We start from the raw sequence: 15,475 nt of genomic DNA on the forward strand, positions 1-15,475 counted from the left end.
GGCAGAGGCAGAGGCAGAGGCAGAGGCAGAGGCAGAGGCAGAGGCAGAGGCAGAGGCGAGAGGCAGAGGCAGAGGCAGAGGCAGAGGCGGCGACAGAGAACAGAAAGAGGAGAGAGAAGACAAAACCAACCCAAACTTTTGTTTTTATAGAACTAGAAGTTGAACCCAATACCTCCTGCATTTTAGGTAAGTGCTGTGTAATTTGCTTTACCTCCAGCCTTTTTACTCCTATCGTTTTGCTCACCATCAGAAACTATGAAAAATATTCTACATGTTAAAAAATATATTTAAAAAATTAAACCACTGTGTTGTTATGTTTGTGAAAACATGCTGTGGGCTTGCACACGCAGGTCAGGGGACTACTTTGTGATGTTAGTTCTCTCCTTTTCTTTTCTTTTTTATTGACTTGAGTGGTCGGGTCTGCCTGGTAAGTGATGCTGCCTCATGGGCTATCTCACTGTCCTCCAAAAGCTTTCATAAAAATGACTCTATTTATGCGCATGAGCATTTTGCCTGGATGTACGTGCACCATATGTGACGTGCTGGTGAAGGGCAGAAGGGAGGTGGGTGGTCATATCTCCTGGAACGGAATTATAGATAGTTGTAAGCATCCAAATGAATGTTGGGACTTGATCCTCTGCAGGAGCATTAAGTGCTTTTAACCACTAAGCTATCTCCCCATCTCCCAAGCTCTGTCCTTATAGTAGTCTGCTACCTTGTAAGAGTTTGAGGGAAATGATGTCATGCTTGTACTGGTAGCAGAGTGATTGAACAGTCATGTTCTATTCATGTCTAGGAGGCTCTTAATAACTTCACAAAGCTGCATTTTTAAAAAGAGCATGTCTTCCCAGGGAACATATGGGTGCCTGGGTTCCTTTACGTGTTTCTGTGTTAGGTGCAGTTCAGAATGGATAAATTCTCAATGAAGTGATCTAATAATTTTTCCACTGGAGGCAGAATGTTAGATGAATTTGAACTTTGCTCCATAGATAAGAAGAACAAGAAAATAGCTTTTACCGAGAAAACATATTAGTTAGTGCCTTAGTTAGGGTTTTACTGCTGTGAACAGACACTATGAACAAGGCCAGCTATATAAAATATAACATTTAATTGGGGCTGGCTTACAGGTTCAGAGGTTCAGTCCATTATCATCAGGGCTGAAACATGGCAGCATCCAGGCAGGCATGGTGCAGGAGTTGCTGAGTTCTACATCTTCATCTGAAGGCTGCTAGCAGAATACGGACTTCCAGGCAGATAGGACGAGGGTCTTATGCCCACACCCACAGTGGCACATCTACTACAACAGGGCCACACTCCCTAATGTGCCACTCCCTGGACCTAGCATATACAAACCATCACAGTTAGCTAGTACAAGCATCGGACTGCTGACTCCTGGGGCTCTTCGTCAGTGCCTGGAAAGTCTCTGTGTGGCCCTTCCTTGTGGTCTGCTTTTGTGGTTTGAATTCTTCCCCTGCAGGGTGCAATGTCCACACATAAGTGTCATTGGGATGGTATATTCATCCCAACCTGGAAAACTGATTGCTTGAGGACTCTCTCTTCTGTTATAGCAAACACTTTCTCTTATTGGATGCGACTGAGAGTGTTCAGAGTGGTATGACTGTAGACTATATTCCCTTAATTCCCTATTCCAGATATGTCAGGCAGTTTTCTTAACGCCATTATTTTAGAATATGACACCGTTTGAAGTTGTTATCATACTAGTCCACTGGGACTGTGGTCACTGCACACGATGGTTTACACTTCATAATTATTTTAAGTTTTTTCTTTCTCCTTGTGTCCTGCTAACACAAGAGAAAGAATCTTAATGCATTCATTGCTCCACTAGCAATATACCCATATCTACTGTGGGGGATTCCCTTGGTCCCTTTCCCAATGAACGTCCTTCTAGCGGAGTTTCTGAGTTGTCGATTTTGAATATGTGATACTTCCATTGGTTTAAAGTACATTTTATGTTTCTCTTTAGCAAAACAAATAGAGGCTGGGAATGACTCATTAGCCAGGTAAGTCTTACATGCTGATACAAATCTGTTTGTCATCTAAGTACTGAGTGGACAGATGAGAAAGCAGGATCTGGTCAGCATTCCTCTGTGGGAATTTGCAGTTCAAATAGTCTTGCTTTCATCACCGTTTGCTGCTCACCAGGTAGGCAGCTGCTACTGACAGTCACCCATTCGCGCTTTGACTGCCATCTTGCTTGGCTCCCTCATTCATTCTCTCGCTTACCCACAGGCTGGCGAGGACCTGTGTAGCCTCTGAGAGCTAAATGAGGTCTATGTCAGATCAAACGAGGAAATTTTGAGATGATCCCTTTTGGGATATTCTTGGGAAGTACAGCAACACCACAAAAATTTTTTTCTGAGAATTTTGATAACTGCAGTGTTAGTCAGTAGCCTTGTCATGAGTATCAGCGGTTATCAGCATACCTTACATACACGGACTTAGGGCCACAGGAACAAATTCAGGGGAGGATTTTTCTTTTCTGGAAATGAAGATGTGCAAAGCATACAATGTATATTGTATTTAACACCTTTGAAGATTAATTTCCCTGATTACTAATTTTTCATTTTTGTTTTTCCTTTAAGCTTCTATATATACTTAGTCAAATGACATCTTCTTTTATCTACTTTTGGCCTTTTTTTTTTTTTTTTGGTGATAATAACTTTACTCTGTATAAATCAACTTTTCTGGTTTTCTTCTTGTTTGTCCTGTTTGTAAAATTGCTGCCAGCTAAATATTCTGTTTTCCTGCAGTGAAGATTAAAATCATTAAGAATTTTCAGAATCTTAAGGAATCAAAGAACTAATCAAAATATACTCTTGTGCTTCATCTAGATGGAGAACTGAAAACCCAAAAGACATTAATGTGAATTCTCTGTATGGACAAAAAAAATGGCACAGATGACGTTAGACTCATGGGCCTTAGTATTCAGGCCAATTGTCATTTTATGTTTGATTCCATAGATATTTTATAGAGTAACTGGGACGAGAGCCCAGTAATTGCACTGGCACAGGCTAAGAATAAAATTAAGGTAGTGGAGGACGGGAATGGTGTTAACAGAGGGTGGGACTGGGAGGAGATGGGGGGCTGCAATCAGGATGCAAAGTGGATGATGGTGATGATGATGATGATGATGATGATGATGATGATGATTGAATGCTGTTAATGAGCAGACGGCTTGGATAAAGAGAAGGACAGTGGGTTCAACAGAATGCAGGCTTTAGAGAAAAGGCTGGAATGCAGGCATATTTGGCAAATTTGGTAAGAAGAAGACAGGGATTAAGGACCCAAGATATCGAACGTTTATAGGCAGGCCCATTGAAACGTGCCTGCACATAAACGGTGAACACTCAGGACAGTCTTGATAAAGATGCTGCTAGCTTTGTTTGCTTGCAGGAACAGAAAGAAATGGACATTTCTGTTGAAAGTCAGTAGGATAATTTGAGCCACTGGGGTCAGTCTCTGTAGTGGCTAGATGTAGATAACATTTACAAGATGCCTTAGAGGCCACCAAGCACCAGGGCGTTAGAAGTTGAGGAACAAGGTGTACCTGTGGCTGAGGTGGGCTTCTCCCTCCAGCTTTGTTCTAGAGGACCCGGAAGAGCAGCGCCGACAACGGGAGACTGGTTTTACAGAATTCTTTCCCCTTGAGTCTCTGAGCACTTTTGAAAGTTCTTAAGTGTTTGATTGTTTATGCAAACATGAAAAATACAAGAGGACTAGAAAATAATTGGAATTAAAAATTTTAAAGTATTCATTCCTTTCCCCCCCCTGCTATTCACACATAGAATTAAGCTCAGTTTGACTTTTGTACCGATCTAAAATCTTAAAAATGCTTCAGAGACTCTCCTTGATGGTTGGAGTTGAGAGCCTCTGCTCAGTAAGAGGTCGAGTCATATTCACTCCAAAGAAGCAGCGTCGTTTCATTTGCACGCTGTACAGAACTGTGTTCACCTGTCCTTACTGCGTAAATGTGCTCTGCAGGATCTCCAGCTGTCCTAGCCCCGCCACTCCTGTGCTTACAAGGAAGGAAGAGGAGAACAGTGACGCCAGGGTAAACTGCTCCTCTGTGGAGTTAACCTTCCTTGGCCTAAGTTTGTTTTTGGTTTATTCTGAATGTTTACTAGAGGGCTGGCTGCCATGTCAGTCCATGGAAAGTTAGTCGGCAGAAAGAAGTATGGGCAGGCTGATGACACTTTGTCAGTTTGGCAAGCAAACAGAAAGACTGGTAACTACTTTGATGTCCTAGGCTAATGGTGTCGAAATACGGAGCCCAAGAGAAATTGCTTTAAGTTTCCAATAGTAGAGGAAAATTTAAACTTGGTCAGTGAGTGTTTGGAAAAATATACTTTTTGTTTTTTAGGATACTTTTTTTCATTGCGTTTTAAGTTTGTCTTTTAAGTTTTTCATGTTTCTTCTCTCTCTTTCTCTTTTGACACTTGGGAGGATACAGAGCTGTGGGGGGTGGGGCTCAGTGTCGTGATTTTTGCTTTTAAGTCCTTTTATGTGGTTTATTTCACTTACTGATTTGTGCATGTTGAACCATCAATGATTTTCACGGTTATTCATGGTGGATAATATTTTTAATGTGTGTGTGTGTGTGTGTGTGTGTGTGTATTTTCTCTTTGTAAGTATTTTATTGAGAATTTTTGAGTCTATGTTCACTGTGGATATCGGTTTACAATTTTTTTTTTAAATTGTATTTTTATCTGGATCTATGGAATTAGTTTGGGAGTACTTTTTCTCCATTTTTTTTGAATTGCTTTAAGGATTGTCTGTTTTGTAAAATTCCCTAGCTTTGGGGTGCATTCAGATGAAGAATCTGGTCTTCAGGCAAGGGTGAGCAGGGTTGGAAAGCAGGTGGACAGCAGTGCTACCCCTGGCGTTCACATTCTTTGCCAGGACAGGTCCTCAGATAGCCCCACATTTTACACATTTCAGAATTATCTTTAGACATGCACCTGCTGTGCCTTTTAGATTTCTTGCTTAGAAGTAAAACATCTTTAAAATGAAGGCTGTGTATTTGGTAAAATAGCTGAGGAAGAAGAAAGAGATAATTTGTGAAATTATTACGCAACCTGAAAGGCCAGGTATTGGCGTCCAGGAAGGAGAAGTTCAAGGAAAAGCACAAATGTAAAGTCGGAGACTAGAAATTCAGTTTGGCTTTTGATGCTCGACTAAGGATACAGCAACTGAAGAGCTAAGTGCATTGAGTACATGCATGGCATACATTCTTGTAGTAATAACTATAAATAATGAAAACACAAAGATAACACCAAGGAAAGAGATAGAAAGGGCCTGTGTTAAACGCAAGGAGAGTTGTACAGTGCTGTGAGCACAGTAGGGCAGTGTTGTGAACACAGTAGGGCAGTGCTATGAACACAGTAGGTCAGTGCTGTGAGCACAGTAGGTGAGTGCTGTGAGCACAGTAGGTGAAGACAGAGGACCTGTCATAATCCTAGTTCTGTCATTCAGCAACTAAATAAAGGAAATCATGTATCAATGTCAAGAATGTTACTGTGACTTTAAGGTGATATAATACATGTAACATTTTCATACATCTCATGAATAAATGTTGGAAATGGGTAAAACCTTTTATGAAATGTAAATTATGTTACTACACAAGAAAACCAATCCTGCTTTTATTTTTCAACTTAAGTGTTGAAGATTTTCTTTTTAACCTGTAGACAGTAAAATGATAGTAGCATCAAGAATACATTAAAAAACTTACAAGAAGCAGATATATTTTAATGTGGACTGTGATGAATGTTAATAACTCATTTATTTATATATCCTATAGGAAGTCATCAACTTGGCACTATTAAAGCCTTTCTGATGAATTTTTAAATATTTTGACCTTCAATACATCTTTGTTACTAAGAATCCATGTGCTGTATAGACATTGCCTCTTGCAGATGAGGGGCTATGCTACTGTATTACAATAGAAAACAAACAGCAAACACATCTAAGTCCCTGTGGGTACTTTATATTAGCAAAAGTATTTAGGAAGCCTCTGCTGAAATAACCTCATTTCTAAAATCCTCCGTTTATATACAAATTTCTATACAAGAAATTAGCTTTCATGCCAAATATCCTCTAATTTTATTTATTTATTACTCTGAGGTGTGTGTATGTGTGTGTGTGTGAGTATGTGTATATGTGTGCACAAGTCTGCACACGCACTAATGTGCGTGGATCACAATGAGCATGTGAAGGTTAGAGGTCAACTTCGAGCAGTCATTTTTCCCTTCCCTGTGTGTAGGCTTCGTTGACTCAAAATCATTTGTCAGTCTTCCTACCAAATGACTTTTCTCACTAAGGCATCTTATAGGTCCCAAGCTAAGTACCTTAACACCGAAATAATTTCAGACACCTGAAATGTTTAAATGTCGACTGCTTTAACTTACCAACCATGTTTATAAGACTATGTTCATATATGCATAGTTTAAAAATGCTCCTTTCTTTTTGATGTGGAATCTAAGTGTTAGATGGTATAATGGTGGCTCTTCTTTGGAAATGTGCACATGAGTATCTTGCCTATGAATATTTTCCTGTGAATGTTCTCATCAGGTTCACAGAATTAATACACATATAAAAGTTGCCACATAAAGTTGCAAGGTTAGGTTCTCTCTAGAGAGGCTTGCATGAGGTGCGATACCAACGCACTGAGATTTTTAAACACATTGTCTTTTTGGTAAAATTGCTTTAAAGATAAACAATTCAAATTCACATGTCTTAAAGTGATTAAGAAAAATCTATGGAACTAATTTTTAATGTTAATTTTAACAGAGTAACTCGGAGAACAAGCCTCCTAACTGTGCTGGCAATTCACCGGCGGCTATAGACAAAATATTTGGAAATAGAGGAAAAAGAACTGTGGAAGGTATATGCTCCTCCTGGTCCGCACACATGGTGTCCAAGGCCATTAGGCACTGGGCTGGACAGGAGGGGGTAAGGCTTAGCTGGGGTGGGTGAGTTAGACAGAGTCTCTGTTAATGTGTGTGCAGGACAAACTGCCTTCTCTAGAGACAGCTTTCAGTGAAACATCTCTCTCTATTGGAGGGGAATAAGGGTATATAAACCTTGGGGAATGAATTGGGGTTTTCGAGGTGAGTGTACATCATTGGCTGGGGCTGAGGTGCCATGGTGGTGGTGGTGGGGGAATGCTTCATTTGCATCCAAAGGGATTCCAGGTGCTCACTGGACTTGTCCTTATAAAGAGAGAAGTTTAACCTGTAACCTGGCCACCAGGCTACATGACTACTCCAAGGGTGGCAGATATGGAGGTCACAAGGCTGTATGTGCCGGAAAATGCAGGCCAAGAGCAGGGAGGAAGTAGTATTACTCCTGCCAGTCTCAGGATGAGATTTTAGGAGTTCCGACATGTTTTTCAACCTCATTTCTGCTTCAGACCAACTCCCCTGGTCACACAGCCTTCTGGCCCTACAGCCCTTCATCTTTTGTTTTATAAAAGTGTGTGTGTGTATGTGTGTGTGTGTGTGTGTGTGTGTGTGTGTGTGTGTGTGTGTGTGTGTGTATGTCATCACAATCACCAGCCTCTATGTAGGGAACAATTTGGTACTGAACCAGAATCTGATTGGCAGTGCTTTGTGCAAGGCTACTTATCTGCCGCTTTAGTACAGGGGAATGCCAGGGCCAGCAAGCGGGAGTGGATAGGTTGGGGAGCAGGGGAGAGGGGAGGGTATAGGGGACTTTGGGGATAGCATTTAAAGTGTAAATGAAGAAAATATCTAATACAAAATGCCTTAAAAAAAAAGAAAGAAATTGGATGAGGCAGGATCACAGGAGGAGGAGGAGGAGGAGGAGGAGGAGGAGGAGGAGGACGAGGACGAGGACGAGGACGAGGAGGAGGAGGGTCCTGATGGCCAGTATGGGACCAAGGAGGAGAGGAACCCAAACTACCAGAGGCTTTGAGTACAATGGGTTAGGGGTGCTGGGAGCATAGCTTGACTGGAGACCTCACCGGAGACTTGGAGATTTGTGTGTCTTGTTCCACCAGTTCAGATTCATTGACACAGAAGCAACATTTCTCCCCCAGCAACAGTGCAAGTCCCTCCCCGTTCAGCAGTTAGTAATCCAGAGCTTTCCAATTTTGTAAAACAACTCCCGCAAGGGAGGTCATCTGTTGCTGGAGGGATTTGAGACTGTCCATGGTGGAAGCCATAGATGACCTGGTCAAGCTTGTCCTGGAAGCTCTCAGCCAGGTGTTGTGTCAGGTCCTTTTGCTCTGAAGACACACAAACTTTTAAAGGTAAACACTGTAGGTACATTTCCGCATTAGCACATGTATGGGATCTGTGGTGTGCACAAATCAGGTAATAATGATGTTCTGCCCCACATTTGAGTATTGAAGACTAATAATAAGAACAAAATGAAAGAGGGCAAAGCATATCTCCCAATTAATTTTCATACCAATTTCATATTGAAATAACACCTAAGATATATTAGTAAATAAAAAAAGATCTGTACTAAAATGTCTTTCACCTATTTTTGTTAGCTTTTAATGTTTTCCAGAAAATATAAAATTATACATAGTATATTTTTTATCTGTATTATATGGTATTGTTTAAGAACATAGACCTTTAATTAGGTTGACTGATACCGGAAGCAAACCTACTAATGAAGTATAGGCAAGGTGGTTCAGGGTGTCAGGGACTCCGCATTTGCAGCAAGTCCTAAGTCACCGTGAGTCAGCCACCTGCTCAGTAGTAGTATTGCACCACTTTTTAGCAAAATGCTACTAGGTAATCAACAGCGATGTAATAGAATGAAGACAGAAAATGAATTTGCTTTTGCTTCAAATCATGTTTATAGAAAACATGGGAGAAACAAAGATAGGAAGAGATAGAAATCATAATCCTCAAATGAATTTGTTATGTAGGAAATTTATGGTAAGAATAATCTACAGAAGAACTAACCAACCCCTGCCCCCCCAAGCTCCCTGGGACTAAACCACCAACCAAAGAGTTCACTGGGTGGGTCCATGGCTCTAGATAGAAATGTAGCAGAGGATTGTCCTATCCGGCATCAATTGGAGGGGAGGCTTTAGGTCCTGTGGAGACTTGTTGCCTCAGTGTAGGGGGATGCTAGAGGGGTGAGGTGGGAGTGGGCTGGTGGATGAAAGAACAACATCTTAGAAGCAAAGGGGAGGGAGATGGGATGTGGGTTTGCAGAGGGGAGCCGGGAAGGGGGGGTTACATTTGAAATGTAAATAAAATAACAAAAAAAAAAAAAAAGGAAAAAAAGAAGAGAAGATGAAGACCTGAGCTGTGGAGAATGCTCCTGTAAAGAAGAGGTAGGCCTGGGGATGAGGCTCTGTCAGCAGAGAGCTTGCCTGGTACACAGGGAACCCTGTGTCCTCAGCACTTCATAAGCATATCGGTAGAGGCAGGAGAATCAGAAGATCAAGGTCCATCTGCTGCATAGTGAGGTCAAGGCCAGCTTGGGATAAAGGAAACCCACTCTCAAACAAACTAGCAAATGGCAAAGGAAAAGGAGAAAGGAAGAGAGCTTTTTAGCTGTAAGAGCAAGAATAATTCTGGGATTAACTAGGGAATGTAACGAACTAACTAGCTAACCTGAATTAACCAGGGAATGTAAATGAACTTAGTTCAGATGACTTCAATATATATGTATTCCCACCAAAGATGAGGTCATTGCTGCTCCTGGCAAAAGTGGTGGGTTGAAGGAATGCTCAAATTTAGTAAACTGCAGTCACGTAATCACTTCTCCATAATCACCAGACTCTGAAGATATATGTTGAATAGATAAGTTATCAATATTAATAAATAACTGAATATAGAAGAATGTGTTATTAAAATTAATTTTTGCTTATTTATTTTTATCGTATGAAAATATTTTAATAAATAGAAAAAGAAAAATAATATATCCTCAGGAATTGGTTTTGTCCTACCCAAAGCCTTTTGTCTTCTCCAGGATTAGAAACCAAAGTGCCACCTTTGACTTGTTTGGTTCATTGTATTAGAACAACTAGATTTCCATCTTTGTAAATGCTCTAGTGTAGGGGTGAAAGGGAGAGACATGGAAGAAAGAAAGTGATTTGTACTCACAGTGAAAAGTCAGTGAAGTATTGAAGTAGACAAAGAAAAAGTATAACCAGTGAAGACTTCATGCATTAGTTTTGAGTCTTGGAAGAAGAAATTTGTCTGACTATAGGTGAAAACAATTTCTCATGTCAGAAACCATGTGATCACAGATGAACATGTGTGGCTTAGCTGTTACTTTGTGATCAAAATGGCTAGTAGATTGTTTAAAATGTAACATTATAAGATAAAGCCTAATAAACATGATGAATTTATTTGTTGCTAGGGTACTTGGAAAGTTGTTTCTGGAAACTTTATTCATTTATTTCTAAAAATTCAATGTATTATTTATTTGTGTGAATGAAAGTACCAGTGGAGGCCAGAAAAGGGCATTGATTTCCTGGAACTGGAGTTACAGATGGTTGTGAGGTACTGTGTAGGTGCTGGGAATTGAACTCAGTGCCAGAGCAATTAGCCACGGGGCCATCTCTTCAACCCCTAAGATTATTTTCAATTCTAGAGATATACTACTTTATTTAATTACAACATTTCACTGTGCATTTTTTCTTTGTTCATTTTTGCTCCCCACTAACAATCTATTGTCCTGCCTTACACCGTCTCCTTGCTCCTCTCTGAGAACAATACCACCTCTACTCTTATGCCATCTATACGTATCTACAGGTAGCAAGTCTATATGCTACTACAGGAAACAAAACATGAGACATTTGGTCTTTCTTTTTTTGTTTTTTTGTTTTTTGTTGTTTGTTTCTTGTTTTTCGAGACAGGGTTTCTCTGTGCAGTTCTGGCTGTCCTGGAACTCACTCTGTAGACCAGGCTGGCCTCGAACTCAGAAATCCTCCTGCCTCTGCCTCCCAAGTGCTGGGATTAAAGGCATGTGCCACTATGCCTGGCTGGGGTTTGATTTTTATTTTTCCATCCTAATTCTTTATGAGTATATGACTGGAGTTGTATTGACATAGAAGTGATCCTATTTCTCTTTGCGTTTTAGCATGGGTTGAAAAAGATCCATCTTCAAAGGTAATAAGCTTTTCATTTTATTGTGAGTTATTAAATATGTACTATGTGATATAGATGTATAAAACATTTACATATCTTTCTTTTAAAATCTACGTAGCCTGTCACGGAAGTCAGAGAATCTGTTACAAATGAAACAGTGGAAAGGATCAAGTTGTTGCCTTCCATATCAGGTACACTTGGTGAAGGGGATCATTTTGGATCAAAATGAAGTGAATGACAAGTTTGTGGGCCTCACCACTGCAATTCTGTTTCCTCCCCAAGTTGACGGTATGATCTGACGTAAGCGATAGGGGTAGCATCTATGTGTGTGCACGATCTGTAAAATAGAAGTTGGACAAGTTGTTTCCATTTTGCATTTCCGTGTCCCGTACTTCTAGCGTGGATCTCTGTCATAAGGGTGATTATGATACCCATGAGATTTTTTTTCTACAGTTAAAAAAAATGCTCTTTGGAGAACTGGATACTGTGCTGCACACTGTGAACTCAGGTACCCGAGAGAACCAGACTAGACATTCATTCATTTTGCTTAGGAAGTTTTCGACCAGTGTGTGCACAAAGCAGCCTATTGCTTCCCAAAACTCAAGAAAGGCAATTTCATTTCCACTCGGACATCCAGTCAGCTTGCTGTCTGGAGTGTGTGTGTGTGTGTGTGTGTGTGTGTGTGTTCCTGTCAGTTGAACCTGTTAATCAGTCATATATTCTTTTGTAACCACACATCAGTTATTGCAACTTTACTGTTGCACAATTGACTTTATGTTTCAAAGCCAAAGATACTTATAAGTATCCTGGTATCACTTCCTTTTTTTCCCTTAATTTTTCCCTTAGAAAGTTCTGTATTTTCTTCACCTTACCTGTTAATTTTTAAATTACCCATTAACTCTAGAAAAATCCACCACTAATATTTCATTTCTATTCTGCAAAACTTTATGACATTTCCTATGAGGGCACAAAAATAATTATTGCATAGAATCAGGAAAAGTGAGTATACAGGGATGGTGTGAAAGATGGACAGCTCTAGTGCCAGGGTGGAAGGGAAGGGCCTGGGAAGAAGTAATTTATACTTACAGTGAAAAGTCACTAAAGTTTTGAGGCCGACAAAGAAAAAGTATAACCAGGGAAGATTTCATGAATTAGTTTGAGTCTTGGAAGAAGAAATTTGTCTGATGGTAGGTGAAAACAATTTCACATGGCAGAAACCATGCGATCACAGATGAAAATGGGTGGCTTAGCTGTTACTTTGTGATCAAAATGATTAGCACATTGTTTAAAATGTAACATTATAAGATAAAAGTTAATACACATTATGAATTTATTTGTTGCTAGGGTACTTGGAAATTTGTTTCTGGTAGCTTTATTCATTTTGACTGAGTAGGTGAATTTGTGTGCAAATCTTCAGGATGTTCTTATGCACTGAGCATGGTGCCCTCTGCTGCTTATATTTGAGTAAATGATGACAGCTTGGATAGCTAGAAAGATCCAGCTCCTTATATACATAGTGGAAAATTTTAATCAGAAAGTAACAATATGTTATTTTAGCTAATTTAAACACTCATTATGCAGACTATTGCTCTATATGAATCCTATACAATTAATAAAATAAATGTGTTCGCCAACAGAAACAGAGTTAGAATTGATGTCAGTAGAAGATGTGTCTGATGAAGGTGAAAATGATCAGCCTTTGGTATGAAAACATTTAATTTTAAATATCACATAATTTTATTTTCTTCGGTTTAGTAGTATGGCATGGGCTTCAGGAAGCATATTTTAGATTACTTGATAGAATTAATAGACTCTGATAGATATCTAAATTCTTAATGTTTAATAAAATGTTTTTACCTTGTTATAAAATTTCACATAGTGAGTTCCATGACAGCCAGAGCCACACAGCCAGACCCTCAGAACAAAAACAAAACCACAACCCCCAAAACTTTAGAATATCCTTAAACTCTGTATTTATTGCTAACGTTGAAATCATTATTTGTTTATTGTATTATGTGCAAGGTGTTTTGATCATATTCATTGCTGGTGACCCAACCCCTTTCAGACCCAATTCCTTCCCTACCCATGCAACTATGAGTATTTCTCCCCCCTTTAACCATGTATTTAGTATGTTCAATGGAGAAGGAAGAAGAACTGAAAGCTAGGCTCATAAATAGCTTGGAGCAGCTGTGTTGACAAAAATAGATGGGTATATATTATAAAGCACCTTAGTGTTTATATCATGATATAAAAGATTTTTCTTTTTCTTTTTTAAAGACTTATTTATTTTATGTATATATGAGTACACTGTAACTGTCTTCAGACACACCAGAAGAGAACATCAGATCCCATTACAGATGGTTGTGAGCCACCATGTGGTTGCTGGGAATTTAACTCAGGACCTCGGAAGAGCAGTCGGTGCTCTTAACTGCGGAGCCATCTCTCCAGCCCCCATAAAAGAGGTTTTCAATCACTACTAAAACCACCACCTCACAGCCTTGTGTGCATTGAGGTTATCTGGAGGCACATAAGAGTTTTAAGTTAATGCTAAATTGGAAAACCATCCATTAAAAGTTGCTTTTGTTGGGTTCAGATTAATGTTGGCTATCACTTTTGAAGTGTTTGTCTCCTGAGGAAAATGTACTCCCAATTTCTGCATGCTAGAATAATTTGTAGACAGCCAGGGAAAAGGAAGAGACTCTCCTCCCGAAGTCAACCAAATAAGGCTGACCACTTCTCTGTTGTCAATAAGTATAGAGAAGCAAGAAACGTTTCATTATTTAGACTCTCCTATTCTCAAATTCTCTTGATAGCTGTGCAGTACAATACTTATCTCCAATACTAATGAATTAATTCATCTTCATTTAAGTAATAGCCTTCCCCAATGCCAGGTACACAGCCATCTGTTACCCCCATTCCCAAGGTCCGGTTTCTCTGTACAATTTCTAGATCCACCCCCAAGGAATTATTCTTTTTTTTTTTTTTTTTGTAGAACCTGATTTTAATATTTTCAACTGTTAATATTCAACAAACAGAATAATTATTTTAAGGTATATTTCATTGTTATGTCTCTCTTTTCACTTCTGATTTTATTAATTTGGATACTGTGCCCTCTGGTTAGTCTGGCTAAGGGTTTATCTATCTATCTTGTTGATTTTCTCAAACAACAGGTTGGCTTTGTTGATTCTTTGTATAGTTCTTTTTGTTTCTATGTGGTTGATTTCAACCCTGAGTTTGATTATTTCCTGCCTTCTACTCCTCTTGGGTGAATTTGCTTCTTTGTTCTAGAGCTTTCAGGTGTGCTGTCAAGCTGCTAGTGTAAGTTCTCTCCAGTTTCTTTTTGGAGGCACTTAGAGCTATGAGTTTTCCTCTTACCACTGCTTTCATTGTGTTCCATAAGCTTTGGTATAATGTTTCTTCATTTTCATTAAATTCTAAAAAGCCTTTAATTTCTTTCTTTATTTCTTCCTTGAACAAATTACCATTGAGTAGAGTGTTGTTCAGCTTCCATGTGTATGTGTGCTTTCCATTTTTTTTGTTGTTGTTTGCTTGTTTGATTTTTTTTTTTTTTGTTTTTTTGTTGGTATTTAAGACCAGTCTTAGTTCTTGGTGATCTGATAGGGTGCATGGGATTATTTCAATATTTTTGTATCTGTTGAGGCCTATTTTGTGACCAATTATATGGTCAATTTTGGAGAAGGTACAGTGAGGTACCTAGAAGAAGGTATATATATATTCTTTTGCTTTAGGATGAAATGTTCTATTAATATCTGTTAGATCCATTTGGTTCATAACTTCTGTTAGTTTCACTGTTTCTCTGTTTACTTTCTGTTTCCATGGTCTGTCCATTGCTGAGGGTGGGGTGTTGAAGTCTCCCACAATTATTGTGTGAGGTGCAATGCATGCTTTGAGCTTTAGTAAAGTTTCTTTTATTAATGTGGGTGCCCTTGCATTTGAAGCATAGATGTTTAGAATTGAGAGTTCGTCTTGGAAGGTTTGTCCTTTGACCAGTATGAAGTGTTCTTCCTTATCTTTTTTGATAACTTTTGGTTGAAAGTTGATTTTATTCAATATTAGAATGGCTATTCCAGCTTGTTTCTTGGGACCATTAGCTTGGAAAATTGTTTTTCAAGTTTTTACTCTGAGGTAGTGTCTGCCTTTTTCACTGAGGTGTGTTTCCTGTCTGCAGCAAAATACTGGGTCCTGTTTACATATCTAGTCTGATAGTCTATATCTTTTTTGGGGAATTGAGTCCATTGATGTTAAGAGATATTAAGGAAAAGTGATTGTTACTTCCTGTTATTTTTTATTTTTTTATTAGATATTTTCTTTATTTACATTTCAAATGCTATCCTGAGAGTTCCCTATACCCTCCC

General features: G+C 39.2%; 1 protein-coding gene across 1 annotated transcript in view; it reads left to right on the forward strand.

Annotated features, from left to right (window-relative positions):
- Nucleotides 1-15,475, forward strand: part of LOC110337046 (POTE ankyrin domain family member A) — a 33,474-nt gene that overhangs the window by 12,943 nt on the left and 5,056 nt on the right. Inside the window, exons 7-13 of the mRNA XM_021219788.1 lie at nucleotides 151-186; nucleotides 1,985-2,021; nucleotides 4,003-4,072; nucleotides 6,808-6,901; nucleotides 11,092-11,120; nucleotides 11,218-11,290; nucleotides 12,737-12,801. Coding sequence (XP_021075447.1) covers nucleotides 151-186; nucleotides 1,985-2,021; nucleotides 4,003-4,072; nucleotides 6,808-6,901; nucleotides 11,092-11,120; nucleotides 11,218-11,290; nucleotides 12,737-12,801 — 404 coding nt within the window. The remainder of the gene's footprint in view (nucleotides 1-150; nucleotides 187-1,984; nucleotides 2,022-4,002; nucleotides 4,073-6,807; nucleotides 6,902-11,091; nucleotides 11,121-11,217; nucleotides 11,291-12,736; nucleotides 12,802-15,475) is intronic.

The sequence above is a fragment of the Mus pahari genome, chromosome 19 (genome assembly GCF_900095145.1).
Source record: "Mus pahari chromosome 19, PAHARI_EIJ_v1.1, whole genome shotgun sequence".
Taxonomy (NCBI): domain Eukaryota; kingdom Metazoa; phylum Chordata; class Mammalia; order Rodentia; family Muridae; genus Mus; species Mus pahari.